The following is a 21,017-nucleotide window of genomic DNA, read 5'->3' on the forward strand; positions in this document are numbered from 1 at the left end:
CGTGTAGGTCCCGGGTTGGAATGAAACACTACGAAACTGGAGGAGCAAATTAATCCCCTAAACTTCAAAAGTTTTCTCATTTTAGAAAACGAAACATTTAAGTACAACATTTAATTAGCAATCTAAGAAAAACGCTTTCAAATGGTCCAAACAGGCTGAAATCAATAAGTAGTAGAAACACTGAAAATGGCCCTAAGAGTCAAGTTTATTTGTAGACAGAAAAACTATTAATCAGGCTTCATCAGTTTCAAAATGATGCAAAAATGTTAAAGATGTAAACAAATGGTCTCTATATATGTTCCAGGTGTAACACCTGCAAATCTGGTTTGTTCCTTAAATCCTGTCCTCTGATTTCAAGTTACACGTTTTAAATGGATGTACAATATCCAGAGCAATAAATAAAAATAAAAAACAGGGTATTGACTTTATGAGTAGCTAATTGGCGTAATTATAAATTATAAAGGTAGATTAAACTTTCACCCATAAAGATCTACACGCCTGAATCAAATGAAAAGTTTTAGCTGAGCTAATTCACTTGCTAACATATGTAACACCCTGCTTTGTAAACTGACACTCTTTATGAGTGACAGAGGCCGAATTCTCATCATCCCAGACCATCTTGACTTTAACACCAAGATATATTTTACAGCTTTTCAGCATCAACCATTTCCTCCATCAACCATGTTTACCATGGTTGATGGAGGAACAAAGAGCAGAAACTACATGGACCTGGAATTGGCACCACAAAATCCCAAAATTTGTGRAATTTGTCAAATATTAAAATGTCAAACACGTCTCAAACCTATTGCTGAAATTTATATTTTAGAGGATTCCCATTRACTTAGAACAAATGGAAACTGGCTGGCAGGCTGTCAGGTAGCATCATTCTGTTTACCCTGCATACTGCACACCCAAATGGTGGCGGAGGCTCCACCACATGGGCAACTAAAAGAATCACTAACATGTGCTATTTGTCCAAAAAGGTGAAGAAATATGAATCATGCAAAATAGTTGTCTGAAATTTTCAACATTTGATCAGGTGAATAAAACCGTGCAGATTGAGGAAAACTACAAACACAATGGTGCCCAATGGTGGTGAGCACCACCGGGCAGGACTGTGGAGGCCATTCAGGTTCATCCACACCAGACTTTATGGACCTTGCAAAAAGCAAAGTCCATAACTTTGCTTTTATACATTATATCAAATATATTTTAAATTTAACTGAAGATGTGACATAATACAATATATAATATTCAATAAAATACAAAGACTTAAATCTTATTGTATAGACTAGGTCATCAAATCACTACGTTGCCTGTAGGAATTTTTAATGTCCAGCAGGTGTCAGCATTGAATGACACAGAATCGACACAGTTTTGCTATGTGTCGAAACGCCTCCTCTACCCATCACTACTATTCGCCATAAAACATCAAGGTGCAATAACTTCCACATACAAGGTCACAGCTGCATCAGACTTCCTATGTCTCACTACAAACCAGCCGTCATCACATTTGTAGTCAATTGATGACATCACCTTAGCCCCACCCACTTCCGACAGGAAGTCACCTGTTTTTTCTACTGTCTTACATTTTTACTCATATAATATATTTTAGCAGAGCGCATCCATCCTCTTTATTCATCAGTTTGAACCTATGAGCTCATGAAGATGTTACCTCCAGCAACTAAGAACATTTATTAGAAGTCTTTTATTGACAGTCATTCTTAAGAAAATGAAAAAAAAAATATATATATATATATATATATATATTATGTATAAAAGTATTGTTTGTCATTTAATTAGCTCTACATTCTTAAGAAAATAAATATATATATATATATATATATATATATATGTATGTGTATATATATATATATATATATATATATAATGTATAAAAGTATTGTTTGTTATTTAATTAGCTCTACATTCTTAAGAAAATGAAAAAAAAATGTTTTATAAGATAATTTATCTTTTATCTTGTACTGGCAAAAGAAAACTTATCTTTTGCCAGTAATGCTGAAATTAATAGTAAATTATAAAGACGTTGTTGTATTCTGATTTAGTAATGTAAAATTATATTTGCACGAAAAGATGTGACTAAGGAACTGTCAGTTGCGCTGAAGTAAATATTCATGTCTACGGGAAATGGCGCCTCCTTCACTTCCGGAATGCAATGGTCCCATTTCCAAATAAGGTCCGAGACTGACAGTGGTCCGTCCCCTCCCCTTTCTGTTTGCTGCAGCGAGCATAAACAGCAAGGTCCTCCTGCAGCGAGGCGCCAGAATAAATAAATAAATATTTATTTATTTATTTAATAAATTCATTCATTTTCAATCTGACACAGAAGCTGCGGTATGTCACCAAATTAGTGACGGATGTATGTATTTAGGGGTTTTTTGTTTGTTTTGTTTTGTTTTTGGTTCAAAATAAAATAATTAATTTTCAGTCTGACACAAAAGCCGTGGCACACGTCAAAGAAGTTAGAAGTTGCCGTTATTGGCTGTAGCTGGTTGTGGCAAACTGTGCCAGGTTGCGGCAGGCCACAGCTGGTCTGGTGCCGGTGCCACGATTTGAGCCTGCTGTGTTTCCTATTGAATGCTGAAGTTTTGGTGTAAATCACTTAACAAATACTGCAGTCCTTTGCATTTGTTATGCTGAAAACAATATAGCGATGATGACTGCAATTTGATGCATCTACAACTTTAATCAGATTAGTTTACTTACTCTTTAACTTGGTTTTATATCCAAGCAAAGCCAGGTTAAAGATAACTGGGTAACTTGGTTTCATTTTACAGGAAAGCAAATGTCCGTGTCATGATTGAGCTGTCAACTACTCCAATTCACAGAAGGGTGAGTTTAGCTTTTCCTGAACTATCCCAATAACGTATTGTGAAAGTGCAGCACACAAAGATGGACAGTATGCCTAAGCAACATTTATTCATCACTTGTTTAAATATTGTATTAACTAATTTATTTTTCCTTTGTCAAATATTAGGATCTTCTAGTAAAGTTAACTGATGATACAGATCCATATTTTCTTTTCACCCTTCCTATATCAGAAGAAGACTTCCAAAGGTTTGTATTTGCTAAAGAATATCAGATTATGTTTAAAATTTAAATCTGATTTTTAAAATGTATTTATTTTTGCTTTTTGTGTGTTTGAGTAGTTTGAAAGTGCAGCAGGGCCTGTTGATAGACTTTGCATCATTTCCTCAGAAGTTTATTGACCTGCTTAACCTGTGTAACGTGGAGCAAGACTCGGACAATCCCAGGTATGAACAAATGCTTTTCACCATGACACTCAGTCAAATAATACAAATATAATGTAATTGTAAAAATGATAAATATTTGTATCACTCATTTCAGAAATGAAACCTGTATATTATATTGATTCTATATTGAGCTTTGAAATATTTCAAAGCTTTATGTCTTTCAATTTGGATGATTATGACTTATGAAATTCAAAATGTGGAAAAAAAAGGTGTAGAATCCAGGCCGGGGCAAAGATACAACAGTCAAATTGAGCTATCCAGTGTGGGTCCTTATGCAAGACCCTTCGCGCTACTGCCTACCTCATACCATGAGAGACAATGAAATGCACGCTATGCCGGCTCAGACGTCGCCCGGCCAAACAAGGTCTGTGTCAGGTGCTGGGGAACCAGAGCACCTTGATGAAAAATGAAACGAGACGGAAATGGGCGAGAGGTGAAAACATGGATCTAACTCCAACTCAACGTCCAAAGATTGGGTATGCAGCCACAATAATGAACGAACCATCAGAAAGTCTCATTCAAGATGTGAATGCAGCATTTAGAATGATCCCTAGCATCAGTGATCCTGGAGATGCTTGGCTATAAGAACATGATATTCAATACCCACCATGACGATTAGAGGCTAAAATCAAGGTAAGGAGGGAAAGTGAACAAATTGTCAGAGCAGAGATGAAAAGATCAGTACCCAAGAAGTACAGCCAGATGCCCATGCCTGAAGTACAAGAGAAAATGAAGAAACTCACTGCCCTCCATGAGCGACTGGCAGCTCAAATGAACCAGCTGCTACAAAATGACTCAAGGACAGCACAGAGGCACTCATCCTGGTTGAACAGGAACAGGCCCTAAACACCAGACCCAATGTGTAGGTTGTGCAAGGAGACCCCTGAGGCAGTTGATTGCAACATCAGGAAAAAGGAGCACAAGAAACTGGCGAAATACCAGGGCCTCAGAGAGGAACTGGAAAAGGCCTAGAAGGTGACGACCACAGTGGTACCTGTGGTCATTGGGGCCCTCACCTCCCAACTGGAACAGTGGCTAAAACAGATCCCAGGAAGAACATCAGACATCAATCCAGAAATGTGCAGCCAAGATACTGTGAGAGAAGGGAATAGACTGTGTACACCTGGAATATTGTCTGAAGCTTTTTGTGGGATTTTGTTGATTTTTGTGGTCGAGGTTTTTGCTGGTCTACATGACTGTGGCTTGGTTTCATTGGAATTCCACATTTCTTACTTTTTTACTCTATGTAAATGTGGATGCAGAATTTTATCGCCTTTGATGGTATTTTCAATAAATTAAATGGTCACCCTTCAGTGATCATCACTATTATTTATCCAGTATTTTCTGATGTATGTTCACAGGTTTCTCCTTCATTTGACATGTCAGTCTACAATGGTCGAGGGCTGTGCCACCTTCAGCATAGTGGAGACAAATGCTTTCAAACACCTGAACCACTTATCTCTGCGGCTTATTCAAGGCTCAGAGAAAGAAGTGAAAGAATATTTGGCAGCCTGTCTGGCATCTTTGAAGGTTAGCTCACACTGTTCTGTGTCACAGAACTTTGCAGTGGGATCCGCGCTGGGTCATGTTGTCAACTTTACATTTATGCTGATACTGATGGAAACAAGATGTGAAAACTGACAGCACTGAGTGTGATGATGCCAGATTCTTCTCTGAAATTGCATTCAGAAATACAGTGTGCCATCTTAGTTTATAGAGGTTTGTGGACCACAGACTAAATGTCCAGGCCTGTTTAAGGCACACAAGATGCATACATAGAGCCACATGTACATTGCAACAGCTGATCAATTTAAACATTTCCATGCAGGTTAGATCTTTTTAATTATTTTATTGCATGAAAATATCCGTTTCCTTTTCTACTAAAATTTTATTGTAATGCAGTTGTAATTATTATTACTTAGTATGAAAGCACCATAGAAGACAAGTAAACATGCTACTTTGCCGCCAGAAGCTGACAATACATTAAATACATAGTTTTATGTTCTGTGTTAGGCATGTCGATATAATGATCTGAGAGGCCAGAAGCCGTTATATTTTATCAGGAACATTCCATTCACTAATGCTCTGCACTCCTGCTCAGACTCAGAAGTTTTTCTTCCTGTTTTTCCAACTTAAAATAGAATTTTAACTCTTTCAGCCAGGATGAAATGGTTTGTGGTTTTAATGATTACCATGATTAAAAAATATTAATAAATATAAAATAAACATTACTATGTTTATTTAAAAAATAAAATGACCATTTAACTATATTTAGTCTGGCCCGCATTTGGTACTGAAAATATCCGGAACAACCCTGTGAGGTTGGCAGACACCTGAGTCCAGCATCGTTTTAAACCAGAGCACATAAAGACTGCTAATGTGTTAAGCTTAGTGCGCAAAGCAAAGTTCTGTGAGGCAACTTCCAACGCCATTTTGTCACAGTTCAAAACAGAACTGAGAGGACTTTCAGATAATCACTAAACTCTGTTATTAGGGAACATTAAGGTCTCCTACAGCTAGAGACAGATGGGCCAGACCAGAACTTTGTCAGAAAATGCATCTCTCAACAACAGTAAGGCAGTTCATAGTCAATATAAGAGACATTTTTTTTGTTTGTTTTGATTGAAGCGAACTGAAAAAATTCTGAACCGGATTGTTGTTCACCCCTAATCTTTAGTGACTACGCTTTCTGATGTGTCTCATTCATTGTCTGATGGACAATTTTCCTCAGTCACACCAACACAGCCGTAAGCAGAACTCAGAAAGTGAGGAACAGCGATTTAAGCCATATTAAATAAAGTTGGGACCTTCAAACGCTATGTGGAGGGCTTTTTGAAGCTGGTTTGTCCTCACAGCACGCAGAGGGAAACTACAGGAGCTGCTTATGGCAACATATTTCCTAAAAAAGTTAACAAAAATGTAGAAAACTATTAGAATTTGGTTAAAACATTTTTTGTCATAAATTATAGTGGAGTATCTTTTTTCCTCAAGAGCTATAACGCTACAAAGGATTTGGTGAAAGATTTAGAAAAATAAATGTTTTAGAAATATTTGTAATCTATTTTGTCATTGCCTACCTCTGGTTACAGAGGAAGTCTTTGTTCTAAATACCAAAAATAATATTATCTTTTCTTTTGTTTTGTCCAAAAGAGTAAAGATATGACTCTTTTGGTCATATCTTGGGCTGGTATTGATTTCTGCTCCATCTAAATATGTTCAAGTACACTGCCAATCCACACCATCTTATAAGAATATTTAACCCTAATATAGCCATTTACTTCTGGAGCGTCACTTGGAAATGAATTAACACTTTGCAGAGAAGACATACAACAGTACTGATGAGTTTTGTTTTCTCAATGTTTCAGGCAGAAAAGCAGGCTTTAGACAGGAAGTTCAAGGAGACTGAAGATGATCTGTGTAGGCAGCTGAGTTATACTCAGCAGGTGAGTGAATGAGTTTGACCCTGCAAACACAAAAATCCATCACCAGTGTATAGATATAGTTTACTGACGCAATCTAGAATTTTCATCATATTTACCGTAGGAAATCTGTAAAGTTACTACTTCAACTGAGTTATCAGTCTTTGTCTGTGCTTGTTTTGATTTAGATGCTTGTTGATAAGTCTTAGTGTAACTTAGAGTTTATATTGGGTCTAAAATAGTCTAACCTGACCCGGTCAAATCCTATGGTCATTGTGGTTTGTCTGATCCATCCGGACTAATTTACTTTAATTAGAGTCATACTGCTACCAGTTTAAAATATTTCCAGACCTCTGATTTGCCCTCTGCTGGTTTAGTACTGTAACGTCCACTACTTTCAGCTTTTAACATCTTCCAGCTCCATTTTGTCACTTGTAACGGCAGGGTGAGTCAAGTGCAAATCTTCTGGGATGTGTGATTGACAAGGGAGTACACATGGCAGGGTAGGACTGTAACAAGCCCAGCACCCTTCATACGAAGGGTGCTGGGCTTGTTAGCGTCTAACTTCTGCATCTCCTCTTCTGTCACCAGGGTAAACTACCTCCTTCTCTATTTAGACTACAATAAGTAGATGAACACAACTTTATATTGTGCATTCTCGTTTGGTTATGTTGGTGCTGTTTGTATTGTAGGTTTACTGAAATCGCACCACCGTACATCAACCATTTGATTTTAACCTGAATTTTAGGCTGGGTTCTAATCTGTAGCGTAGTTGGTCATACCTGTCACTAAAATCTGCCCTGAAAAGTGAGATCAGTTACCTGTAAAGTGACCACGTGCTTTGTGTGGGACTCTTAATATTTGTACTTTTTTCATAAACTGAGATGATGTCCCATATTTTGATTGTTTTCAAAGACATTCAGCTATCTATGTATGATGCACATTAATTTCGAATGAGAAAATCAAATACAATCAATCAAATCAACACATTAATTTTTAAATATGTGACTGTTATTACACCATGTCAGACTAGCAAAATCACCAAAGTGTGGGCGGTGTAGTATTCTATAGTCCATCCATTTCTTTCTGTGTGAAATTAACAGCTTCCTCCTAGATCTCTGACCACATGCTCATAGCTGTGAGTGTCCTCTAGCCTGCCACCAACAAAATAATATGCATATCTTTGTCTGTTATGACCATTCTTAATATTGATTTACATTAATATTTCCACAGTGTCTCCAGGATCACTCATAGTGAGATTTCACAAGTAGAAACTAACAGACATAACATGGAATTCATGGATAAAAAAAAAAATCCATGAATTTGCCATATATATATATACCAACTGTGCCATATATATATATACAGTTGGTAGAGCTGTTGCCTTGCAGCAAGAAGGTTCTGGGTTCGATTCCCAGCCCGGGTTTTTCTGCATGGCGTTTGCCTGTTCTCCCTGGGCATGCCTGGGTTTTCTCCAGGTGCTCCGGTTTCCTCCCACAGTCCAAAAACATGACTGTCAGGTTAATTCGCCTCTCCAAATTGTCCCTAGGTGTGAATGCGTGTGTGCATGGTTGTTTGTCCTGCCTGTCTCTGTGTTGCCCTGCGACAGGCTGGTGACCTGCCCAGGGTGTACCCCTCCTTTTGCCCGGAACGTTAGCTGGAGAAAGGCACCGGCAACCCTCCCGACCCAACTAAGGGACAAGGGTGTAAAGAAAATGGATGGATATATAAATATATGTAATGTATTGATCTCATGCAATATTCTAATTGCTTAACTGAATTTTGTAAGCCCGAATCATCAAAATTACGAGAAACAAGGCATGGGAAATATTTATCTTCATTTGTAATGAATCTACATTATATAAGTTTCACTTTCTGAAATGAGTGACAAAGATGTTGAATATTTGATGATAGTTTAATTTTTGGAGCTAGAATCAGAATAATTTATTGTCATTGTCACAAAGACAACAAAATTGCAGTTTCAGTTACAACCATCCATCATGCAACCACACGAGGGGAAAAGGGGGGTAGTTGGCTGAGGCCTCTCAGCCCGACAGGTGCCGACGCTACACTTATAAAGTAACTGAAACTGTTATGTATAGAATGTATCAGATTATTGCTGTAGCCTTTTAGAAGCAGAGCCAAAAATATTTACCAATGGATGTGTGTTCTCTTCTAGACTCTGTCTGAAAAGACTAAAGAGCTGGAGAAACTGCGGTCAGAGTGGACGAATAAGACCAGCTCCCTTTCTAGCCGTCATTCTGAGGAGTTGCAGTTAGAGAGGGAGAAAATTTTAGAGGTAAGACTCAGTTCCTTGTTTTCAAGTGAAGAATTTAAAATTCAACACCTAAGATCAGCAGGGGACGGGTAAGCTGAGCTCTGGAAAATGCAACAGCTGGAGGCAGGCAGGCACTAGGCTGTTGTAACCGCTGCCAAAATAACACTGGTGGCTCGTTTGGTAAATATAGGGAGGAAAACTTACAGCTAACAGTTTATTATCTGGGCTGCAAAGATCACATTTCACTGCAACATGTCCTGGACCACTATCAGTTGTTCACATGCACTGCTAATCCACCTACTTTTCTATTGCCACTCCTTTTAAAGTCTCTGTCTGCCTGTATAGTAAGGAAGCCTGGTAGAGAGACGTTGGAGACGTGAATAATACCATGCAGCCATGTCTCAGTGAAACACATTCTCCAATGATACACAACCACATTTAATGACGCATAACATGCATTCAAGAATTGATAATGTGATTATGAACAAGTGGGACCTTCATAAAGTAATTAAGTGTGAAATCGGAGCTGCAGACATATCGGATCACTTTTCTATCCAGGTAAAATTAGACTTAAATAGTAGGAGGAGGAACACAGTTTGGAAATTAAACATGGGCATTCTGAACAAGAAAGAAGTAGAAGAACAAATAAAAAATTAATAAAACAATATGTAGAAAAAAATGACAATGAAGGAATCAGTCCAATAGACTTATGGGCATGACCCTACTAAGGCACTGGCCTTAGTAGCTGCCATATATGCTGCCACCCCTGAAAAAGTCCCTGCCACCCCATAAATATTTTACTAGATCCGCCCCTGCTTATGGGATGCATGTAACGCAGAGAGAAACAGATAGCCATAGCCTCAAAACACTATCAGAGAAAAAGAGTCTTGTATATCAATTTGGTGGGAAAATTAAAAATTCTCGAGATAGGATGTCAAACAACCCACAATATTCAGCTGCTTAAAGAAATAAAAAATATCTAAAAAGAAATAAACAATCTTCCGAAAGGGGAGCTCCAGAAAAAATTCAGTTATCTTAAACAAGGCTATTATGAACAAGGAGCTAAGGCAAATAGATTGCTGGCAAGGCAACTCATAAAGCAGCAAATACTATACATAAGATTAAAAACTCCTCCACAAATCATTTACAGTATAATCAAGAAGCTGTAGAAGACACCTTTAGAAAGTACCAAAACAACCACCTTCCTCAAAAGATACTAAAAAAACACATTTCTTAATTCTCTGGACTTGCCTACAGTTGGAGTTGAACAAAATAGGAGACTGACAGCCCCAATAACACATGAAGAGATGTCAAGAGCCATATCGAGACTTAAAGCTAAAAAATCCCTTGGAAGCGACAGGTTACCCTCTGAATGGTACAGGACCTTTAAGAAGACATGATACCCATTTTGCTGTCATCATTCTAATATCTAGTTACACACTGCTAACTCTGCCCTGTCCGCACGCATCCTAGAAAGAAGTTTGGTTTTCAGTTTTACATTGGTGTCTTCCCTAGTCTACCACATTCCAACGTCTTCAGCCATATCAAGTGTTGTTTTTTGACAGATTAGTAAGGTCTGCAGATGTTCTCCTACAACACTTAACATTCTCAGAGACTGGCCTTGTTGGGCCACATGTTGTATCCCTGCAGAGTAATTTGTAGCACCAGAGAGAAAAAATGAGTCTTGCTCACACCGTGTTTGTCTCACAACTGGGATTGGTTAAAGAATGGAATGATGAAGAGGAAGACTTTCAGGTCTTTGGGCTCATACTTCAGGAGTCACCAGACCCCTGCAGTCTTAGAACATTGACCATTAACACTTTCAGAATATTCAATCTCACTAAAGAAGATGCTAAAACCATTTTCTTGATATAAAAGGGAGCCACTGAAGAGAAACTCAAACTGGAGAAAGAGTTTGAGTTTCTGCTGCATTTTTAGGCATCTTTGAGGATTTTCAGGCATTTTGAGGCTTTATGAAAAAATTTTAACATTTAAAGCCGAAAGGGTCAAGCCTATTATTGCTTTGCCTGTTCTGCAACAGTTTGAGGTAAAATCGAATGATGTTTGTCTTTGTTCTGTTATTTAGTTACAGAGCAGATTTCAACACGAGATGGAGCGACTGCGTCAGGACCTGGAAGCTGCTCATAGGAAGAGCTCCCAGCAGCTCCAAAGTAGAGTGACTGATCTCGAGACTTCCTGCAGGGAGCTGACTGAGAGGAGGTATAAGAACGAGTCCATCATCCGAGACCTAAAAATCAAACTATCAGGGTCTGAAGAGGTAGGTGATGGGGCTGTGGCCTGCTGCTGCTTTTACACTTCACATGTTTAAAAACCCAGTCATGGGTTTCATTGTCTGGCTTTTGTCTTGAAGTAGCTTTGTGCTGTGTGAGTGCAATGTTTTATAACTGGATGTTTCTTGTGATGTGCCATTTTCAGCTTTTGGCTGTGCATAGATTTTCAGTATAGATCATATGCAATGTTTTCTGATGACACCTGCCCACACAAGAGGATTGTGACATATAGTAATTGTAGGTGTTCACAGTTAATGTTGATTTTATTAGCCTTTTTAAGTAATGCCAGATCACACTCTGTGTCACCGACGCTCATACGCGCTGAATCAGGCGTGCTTGTATGCAGGTGAACACAAGCTTCTGCTAGTAGACAGAGAGGTCAAAGAGACCACAAGAGGGTTTTCTAACCCTCTTGTGGTCGTAGCACGACATTGTTCAGGAGGTCGAATGTCATGGTCGGACAGCGGGGAAGCAATGGGAAAGGGGGGGTTGTAGTTGTCCTGTCAGTCTGCCAGTTTCTGAAAAAACACCAAAAAAAAACTTTTAAAAGCGCAAACTGAGTCAGTACAATCCCGCTGGACCGCGCACAGAGTAAAACCTGTCCCAGAGGTCATCTCTTAGCTGGAGGGAGTCTATTAAGAATTAGATTAATTTATCATTTGCTAAAGTATTAATGTTATTGATACAAGGTTATGCTAATGGTAGATATATTATTTATTTATTTATTTATTTTTGCTTAGACCCTTCTCCTCATCAGGTCAGCCTCCTGCTGTGATTAACAAGCAAAAGTAGCTGCTGTGGATAATCTAATTGATTGGTGAAGAAGTGAGGAGTGAAATAGTTTTTCTACCACAAAATTAACATTTATATTAGAATTTTTGTATGAAGTGAACTCTGAGAATATTTCTGTTATTTTTATAAGTAAAGAACACGCTCCTTTTTGAAACCAGAAAACTCTCCATGACATTCATTACATTCATTGGTTGAAGTGTTGTGCTGTAAAGCTGTTTTCTGTTTATGTGGGCAGGAATGCCAGCGTTTAAAGCAGCAGGTCTTGAGTCTCAGGAGGGAAAACAGCACTCTTGACACAGAGGTCCATGAAAAGGAGTGTGTAGTGAGCCAGCTGCAGGTCAGAGTGGCTGTTCTGGAGCAGGAGGTCAAAGATAAGGAAATGGTGATGTACCGCACCAAGGAGGTGTTGGAGGCCACTCAGCAGCAGAAGGTTGGAGCTAGTTCTTCCCTAGTGCTTCCACAGTCATGTTTGTGAGTCAACTGAAGTCATAATAAATATTCTTGGTTCTCTAAACAACTTTTTTTTTTTTTTTTTCACTTGCATTCAAGAACTGAAATGTGTAAATTTGCTTTCGCCCTGGTATGGTCTTCATGTTGTATTCCTTTACTGAATGGTTAAACAAACAGTGTTTCTCTATGAAGCCCTGGCCTTTTCTGAAGGAACTAAGAGAATATACCATATCATCTAATTATTAAACTCTGTATTTGAATCTCATGTTTGTTCACAAACACTATAAGGTGTCCTTATCAGAGCCCTGCTGCATTGATTTCCCATGTCAACCACTGAATGAAGATGAAATCCCGGGAGGGGTTTCATCACTTTCTCACGTGTTTACTCACATTTTCTATGATCAGAATCTGTCATTTCTTCAGACATGTTTTAAACTTTTTAATCTACGTTGTAGGAATCAGTGGAGGAAAGTGCAGAAAATAAGGAAGTGCAGTTGAGAAAACTTGAAGCAACAGTAAAATCGCTGTCAGAAGAGCTGCTAAAGGTTTGTTAAAGCTTACTGTTGTCATGTCACCCCTTGAACACAACGTGTCACCTAAGACATGGGCAGACATATCAAGTTATCAGTGATAGCATGGGTTACTAGAACACAGACAAGGAGTTTTGTTTCCTCTTAGCTCTTTTTCTAGTATTTTTGGTGGGAAAAACTCTTGTTGATATTGAAAGATTTATTTTAATCTACTAATTGTGTTATCAAATGGATAAGTAGGGTTATCATCCTCTTATTAGTGCATGTACAGTCTCAGAACAAGAGGAAGACTGACTCCGATATATTCAGTTGATGGTTATTAATTTTCTTACTAAAGGGGCAGTAAAATCAACCTTTTTGAGCTTTACATCGTGTCATGATGTTATTCCCTCATCAAAAGCATGCCCACGGCGTTGCCTTAATTCTTTCATGTATATTTGAGGAATCCTTGAATCTCCCAAGGCAACTATTCAGGGGCACCTAAATGCTTGTTCCCACAAAGCCCCGCCTATCTCCACAAAGCTCCTCCTCACAGCTACTTCTCTCTAACACAGTAGGCAACGGTTGTTTACAGTTTAAGCAATTTCCGGTAAACTTTTTGACATTGAACTAGCTAGGGCTGTAACGATTTCTCGAATGATCCGAGTAACTTAATTAAAATTCCTCGAGGAAAATGTATCTGCCTTGAAGCTTCATTAAATTATGTTGTATTATTTAGCGCACCATGTTCCATCCGGGTCATTATTTGCATTGCACAGCGCTCTCACTTCCACCTATGAGTTGTTGATGAAAGCTAAGTGTTATTAGCATAAAATCCCATCTTCAATTTTGGCCTGGGAGGATTGTGTTGACTGATGATAATGTCTGGGTTTTTGTCATTTTTTGGGGGGACCAATAAGCACCCTTAAAATGACTCGATTAATCGTAAGAATAATTGATAGAATACTCGATTACTAAAATATTTGTTTACAACAGCCCTAGAACTGGTGCATTACGTATGTCATGGGTAAATGTTAGCAACTGGATAACATTTAAAACTTCAGAGTCCATGCCTCTGTCAAGCAATCGTTTCTCAATAGCTTAGGGTCCAGACCCTCTGGACGAAGCAAAGCATAGAATAAGGGGCTGTTTTTTTTTACCAGACTATAGACTGATTGTGATTTGTTCCAGTGTCCAATGTACATTTTTTATTGTTTTAGGCTAATGGGATAATCCAGAAACTGCAAGGAGAGGTACGAGGTCTTGTTGGAAAAGTAAAGGTCAAAAATACTGTGACTGTGTCACAGGAAAAGGTTCTTCGAGAGACACAAACTAAACTTGAAAGTGTTGACAAGGATCTACAGAGTGCTCAGAGGCAGCTCCTCAGTAAGGAAGAGGAGGTATGTCTGATGTGTTGTGTTTTTACTGAGCTTTCATGTGGTGTAGACATGTTATTAATTTTATTTCCCTCAAGCTTATTTTCACACCATGTAAGTCTTTAATTTCGGCATAGCAGTCAATTGTTTTCTCCTTCACTTTGTATGGAAACAAACATAACTTTAAAGAATCAAAAATGTAGCAAAATGACTATTTGAGATCATTTTTGGCACTAGTGGCCTTTATTGAACAGGGCAGTCTGACAGGAGCTGTCAGACTGCCCTGGGGCAACTGTGGCTACAATTCAGTAGCTAGCTACCATCATTGCAAGTCATTTATCATAATGTTTTTGCAAGAGCAAATAGGGAGGCCTTCCAAACTCAGACTTGCAGCTCATGACTAAATTGTTAAACTATGGAAAATCTTGAGTTGTAATTCTGTTTTTTCTTATAGCATCAATTCATAACAAATATCGTCTCGAGATGCTTTACAAAAAAAGTTATTTCAATTCAATGATGCTGTCATGGACCAAACAGTACAGCAGTACAGGTGTTGAATTCAAAAAGTGGGTTTTTATTTACCCCAAAAATCTGAAAAATTATTGACAAAACCAACACTTAACTGGCATGCCATTAAAAGAGGTCAACTCAGTACACTAAACTCAGAATCATAACGGATAAAACTGACAGACATAAGACAAGCTGACCTAAAATGAACATTTAATACACTTAAATACTGGTTTAGCTAAACCATATAGATACAATAGAGGATGATAAAATGGCTGCCACATGACGACTAACACAAAACAATAAAATAAATCCCAAAACACAACCTTTCCCCCGTCCCTCCTCATATTGAAGCATGTGGTTGTTCAATGAGGCCATCAGCAATACTTCAGCCCTTAGCCACACCTTTTGCCCGCCAGGAAGGAGAGGCCAAACACCCACGAAACCAAAACAGAAAGATGTATTAATACCACATAAAATTGAATTTTGACCTAGCAGTCCTGATATGTGTACACTCCATATAAACATTGTAAGGTGTGATAGAAAAATGAATTAATAATACATTATATAGTAAGGAATATTTAAAGTAATGTAAACTAAAGTGAAACCCAGTTGTGGTGAGTTGTGGATCTTACCCTGTGTGACTTGCAATCGCACACACAAACATTAAAGTCAAACACTTTATTTTAGAAGCCTGGCTTATTTAGAGAATATTTTAAAAAATCTCCTTGTATTATAAATGTAAACGATTAATGTGAAAAATATTGTATTTGTATATTACAGGTCAAAGAACTGAAGGAGCAGTTGGAAATGACAGTGCAAAAGCTAAATGAAAGCAAAGAAGTTTTAAAAACAAATGAAAATGGTAAGGAACCTGCTGGAGCGTCTTTTATCCCTTATTTAACAAGATTAATTATAGTTTACCTTAGAAACCCAGGAATGCATCTCAGACTGCACTGACAGATGGTTAGCAGTAGTCTCCACCACTACTGCGACTATGTAGAGTTTCTTCTCCTTGAGGTGCCACAGATCCAGGAGCTGGCGCTCTGCTCTGCCACAGGGACAGAAGGATGTGAGCTCCAGCTCACTGCGTCCAGCTAAACTCAGACATTTGGACGCAGCTTTAGTTTGCTGCAGAAGGACTGGCAGCTTTTAGTACTCCATCCAGTTATCTGGAGGGGAAACATCAGCAGGAACATGTAGAGGTGTTGTTGAGATGAGGCTACATGCTGAGCTGTCCGGCCTCCTTCTGCTAACACCCCCCACTCTGGGCTTCCTTCCCCTGCAGTTTTCCACTCATGTCCTCCGCTCAGTTATATATGTTCTGTATAACGTTAGTGTTTATACAGATGATTGAAAAGAAAAAATAAATGTTTTACCTGAAGCAAGAGCCACAGTTGAACACTGAGCTTATCAGTGAAGCATGAGCCAGTACTCTGCTCAGCTCTAAACAATGAACTGATGAATTATTTTCAATGCCACTTCTTCTCCCTGCGTTTGCAGTTATAAACTGGCTTAATAAGCAGCTAAATGAAGTTCAGCTATCCAAAAAGTCACTGCCTGCTGAACCTCTGGACTCGTCTCCAGGATTATCCACACTAACGGGACTCAGGGTACGAAGAGTTTTCCTCTTAGGTTTTCAACTTTTTATAATTAACATCTCAACTCCAAACCAGCAAGCTCTTTTTATTTTGCACCTTCATCAATACTGTGACTTTAATACATATAACTGTATGTGTGTGCGCGTATGTTCTTACTTCTAGGTGCAGTTTCACCCTCAGCCTGGTAAACCTGCTGTCTCGTCAGACGCTACTCCTGCTGATCACAGAGTTCATCTGACGCTCAACAGACAGTCGTGAGTTGAGCTCAAAATACTTTTCACCCAACAAATAACAAAACTTAAGCTTCGATCACGGTATGGAAACTTATAAGCACAATTTTATAAATTGAATTGTAATTCAGAGTCAGAATCATATGATAGAGAATTAGGGCCATCTAAGAAAAAATAAAAACAATAAGATTACAAGATCTTAATATTACAAGAACAAACTCTTTGGAGAATAAAGTCGAAAAAATACAAGAAAAAAGTTTTAATATTCTGAGAATAAAGTCTTAATTTTACCAGAATAAAGTCATTATATTATGGTTTTTTTATTTTATTACCGTGGTCTTAGTTTTCAGTGGCCCTTCATCCTATCATGTGGACACACATTTTATCTCAATCATTTACAGAAAGTGACCATGTTGGTTTCCATGTGGTCGAGGCTTAAGTGTCCTAGAGGAAACCAAATGTTTGAGTGTTGTCTTTTTAAAGCTGGTGTTTCCTCCTGTGTACAGTGGAGACTCCGCTGGTCTGGATCCCAAGTACTTCAGCAGCGGAGAGGATGGCATCCCAGCCTACTCTTTATCATCAAACATTATCCAAAGAGGTAAAACTACTGAACATTTGCAAATTGAGTAATTTGTCAGTCTTTCCTTTCCTATATTTATTCTTCAGTGTAGTAATACTTTTAAATTAAATAATTAGGATTTTTGTAAAACTTCATTGAAACATCTCCATTCATGAATCTTTGTTTTTTGGGGGGGGTTTTAGAGTTAGCCTTGAAAACAAAGCCTTCTGGGACCTCTGCATACTTCTCGTCATGAGCCAGCTCTTCCTCTGGTGTCATCCCATGGGTCTAGGAGGTTTCCATCATAAACAAAACCAACGCTGTACCTTGGTGTTTTTATTTTCCAAAGCTTTTTGCGCTTATTTGGGATTGCTTCCCCATGTTATTGGTGTTCAACTTGTTTTTGTGACTCTTTGGCTTCAAATTAAACTTTTCAAAATGTTGATCTTTCTTACTTTAAATGATATTTTCCTTTTTGTTGTCAGAAAGTCATTTCAGTTATTAATTTGAAGGGATGAATAAAAGGCTTAAATGTTATGGAGAATTTTAAGTCAAACATTAGCTAGAGTAGCGGTTCTCAACGTGGGTGGTACCGCCCCCCAGGGGGCGTTCAGAGGACGGCAGGGGGCGCTGGCGGACATTTTTACAAAAGGGGGGCGCTGAGATGCCTTTGGGGGGCGTTTGGTCGAAGGTAAATTTTACACCTTAAATGCACAACAATACCAGTTTAGACTTTGAGCAACTTGGTAAAACTGTATTCTTCTTCTTCCTCTTCTTCTTCTATTCAGTGTTTGTTAGCTTCTTGGCGCAGCTCCGTTCTCCTGCTACTGGTAGCTAAAATCACAATACCCTCACTGTGTATCCCTCTGAAAAATGAACCCATTTAAATCAAGAAATCCCTCCATGGTGACACCACGATAGAGAGCGTTCATTTGTATAGCGTTAACACGGTGCTGTAAGTGGTCCGGTATGAAACGGGGGTGATAGAACAACACAGCACTTTTAAATTTCAATACTTAGAATGCAGAAATTGTTTCCGTTGTTTTAAAAGGTTTATGTCGGTCTGGCTTTTCCCCATCGATACGCTTTCCGACCGCCCTTCACCTTAGGGGCTTAAAAAAAAAGACGCGCGCAAAACTCTGAAACAGGAGAAGCGGGACATAAAACGGAGCGACGAACTAGATGTGAATTATGGCATAAAAACAGAGAATCCGACGCTGAACAGTGGAAAATCAACACATGATGTGAAACACATGACGATTAGGCGGCGCAGCAGGTGATGAGTGAAGATTACTGATGGTTAATAAACGATCAAATAAATCTAGCAACAGGAAAGAAACTAGTGGACATAGCAATAAACCAAAAGAGGACAATACAATAATAATAAAGAGGACAGAGGACAAAGGGAACTAAATGGAAATGAATGAAGATTAAAATGCAAGAATAAACTAAGAAACTAAAGTAAATACAGAGGAATAAACTGGTATGGCAAGACCTTTCGAGCAATAATTAATACAGAGGACTGTATGGCAAGAATAAACAGACACCATTTCTAGGTAAAAGGTAAAATAATATTGTTGAAGTGCCATGGGTTTGTTGAGGCCACATCTAGTACTGAGAATAAATATATCTTACAGACCATAAAAGTAAAGAACTTATCACTTATTGTAGGTGAGTTTGCTCTAAAGTTGAAGGACTGTTAGGCACTGTTCAGGTTTGTCACCGCTCTCAACCTGGAGTGTCAGCCAGAACACCACTCAGGCCAGGATTCAGCTCAGGACCAGATGTTAGGATGAGGTGCGCCAGACGTTTAATGAAGACAAGATGCAGGATCCTTTAACTGTTCTGTATTCCAAACTGTATCACAGATATTGATCCAATGAACATGGATGGGCATAAGTGTGTGTTTACATGAAGGTGTGTGTGGTTTCCTAGAATAAAAAAAAATACAGAAAATAAATTCAAGGTGTCCTATCATTACACATTACACCATGCCATTTATACCTTAGATAAACTAAGAAGAAAACCTCTAAATCAATATTACTAGCAAACTAAGGCAAGTTAACTCCATAGTTAACCAATAATCATGCCTCTGCTCCCCTGAAAGTAGATATGCATGTTCGGCACAATGCTCTACAATACACACCTAGCAGTTAGCTCGGACTTAGTAACGGGTGAAATAGCAAACAAATGAACTTCAAATCACTCATTTAGCTGCAGTACACACTCAAATATTGCAACTTACTTCTCAATGACGCACACTTATAAGGAGAACACACATATCTTCCAAGTCTTTCCCACGTGTTAGCGCAGCGGTCCAGTTACCCAACTTCCCCACCAGATATCAGCAACGTTGGCTACGGCAAGGTGATGACATCATCACTGTCCTAACTATGGTATGCCTTAAGGGACAAAGTAACGCTGAACAGAAAACATAATACAAAGAGTAATACTCAACACCAAACCTAAACCATTTAAGGGTCTTTTGAACACTTATGTTTTTAATTAGATTTGATATATTTATTTCTTCAATATTATTTTTCATGTCAGTGTTAATGACACTTTCAATTTGACTCATTAGGATTTGATTAAGAACCAGATTTGTTCTTTGTAATTTCTGTCCAATAAAACTATTAAACTTAAATCTATTGACTATTGACAGGTCTATATAATGACAATGTTTCTGTCTCATATTTGTATGGCATTAAAAGGACCTGGAACTTTTGTTTTTCCACTGAAAGCTCTGGTTTGAACAATAAATGCCATGTGGGTGAAGTTTTATGGTTGATACTCTGATGTCCCATTTTCCTGAAGGCAGCACAGAGCTGCACCACCAGAAACCAACAGAAACACTGAATAGAAAAATAACTATGATTAATGTAGTTACAGTTTTATCCATGTTTTAATGTTGCAGAGCTCAGTCGTTTTGCAAATAGATAAAAGTTTAAACTGGCATGCTGTACATCTTTTATCTGGTCATTTTGTGTAATATTTAACAACTAGAAAATAGAAAAGAACAAGAATATTTTTCCCACTCTGATTGGCTATTACAAATTTTAACTTAAATGTTCATTGCATTTTTTGTAGACGCCTGTGAAAATAATTTCTATTCCTATGACTTTTTTGTTCTCTGGAAAATAATTTTTGATGATAAATACAGAAACAAGCATAAAAATCAAAACATCTACAATAATGATAGTAATATTAATAATAAAATAATAGTGAGTGCAAAGTAGTCTACAAATTCTTTGGTGGGGGGCGGTGAGGGACCTGGATAAAGGCTAGGGGGGCGCTGGGCTGAAAAAGGTTGAGAAACACAGATCTAGAGATAAAACTTTTATGTTCTTAGTACATGTAAAGAGTGCCCCCAAGTGATAAGCAGATAATCAGAAAATTGGGGGGCTTCCTTCTTTTTGGATCCATTTCTTGAATAAATTCTATAGCTGTAGCACAAATATTTACTGGAGACATTCTCAGATTAGTATAAAATTTAACCCAGTTTTTGTGTGTCTAACTGCCTAGTTCATCATGAAAGGATTCAACAAGGTCAGAAAGCTCCTTCAAAATGCTGCTCCACATTGGACCATCTTTTCTAGTTTTTTGTCAAATAGAAGGGAGCGGGAGATCGACAGGCGGATTGGGGCAGCGTCTACTGTGAAGCGGGCGCTGTACCGGTCCGTCGTGGTGAAGAGAGAGCTGAGCCAAAAAGCGAAGCTCTCGATTTACCGGT

At 38.3% G+C, this 21,017-nt stretch overlaps 1 protein-coding gene across 1 annotated transcript in view; it reads left to right on the forward strand.

Moving 5' to 3' along the window:
- sass6 (SAS-6 centriolar assembly protein) overlaps nucleotides 1-17,732 on the forward strand; it is a 55,689-nt gene extending 37,957 nt beyond the window's left edge. Inside the window, exons 2-16 of the mRNA XM_008408171.2 lie at nucleotides 2,799-2,853; nucleotides 2,999-3,078; nucleotides 3,171-3,275; nucleotides 4,637-4,805; nucleotides 6,641-6,718; nucleotides 8,874-8,993; nucleotides 11,059-11,250; nucleotides 12,291-12,485; nucleotides 12,961-13,050; nucleotides 14,235-14,414; nucleotides 15,681-15,762; nucleotides 16,401-16,510; nucleotides 16,661-16,752; nucleotides 17,235-17,326; nucleotides 17,491-17,732. Coding sequence (XP_008406393.1) covers nucleotides 2,799-2,853; nucleotides 2,999-3,078; nucleotides 3,171-3,275; nucleotides 4,637-4,805; nucleotides 6,641-6,718; nucleotides 8,874-8,993; nucleotides 11,059-11,250; nucleotides 12,291-12,485; nucleotides 12,961-13,050; nucleotides 14,235-14,414; nucleotides 15,681-15,762; nucleotides 16,401-16,510; nucleotides 16,661-16,752; nucleotides 17,235-17,326; nucleotides 17,491-17,543 — 1,693 coding nt within the window. The 3' untranslated portion in view covers nucleotides 17,544-17,732. The remainder of the gene's footprint in view (nucleotides 1-2,798; nucleotides 2,854-2,998; nucleotides 3,079-3,170; nucleotides 3,276-4,636; nucleotides 4,806-6,640; nucleotides 6,719-8,873; nucleotides 8,994-11,058; nucleotides 11,251-12,290; nucleotides 12,486-12,960; nucleotides 13,051-14,234; nucleotides 14,415-15,680; nucleotides 15,763-16,400; nucleotides 16,511-16,660; nucleotides 16,753-17,234; nucleotides 17,327-17,490) is intronic.
- The last annotated feature ends 3,285 nt before the right edge of the window (nucleotides 17,733-21,017 follow it).

The sequence above is a fragment of the Poecilia reticulata genome, linkage group LG4 (assembly GCF_000633615.1).
Source record: "Poecilia reticulata strain Guanapo linkage group LG4, Guppy_female_1.0+MT, whole genome shotgun sequence".
Lineage (NCBI taxonomy): Eukaryota > Metazoa > Chordata > Actinopteri > Cyprinodontiformes > Poeciliidae > Poecilia > Poecilia reticulata.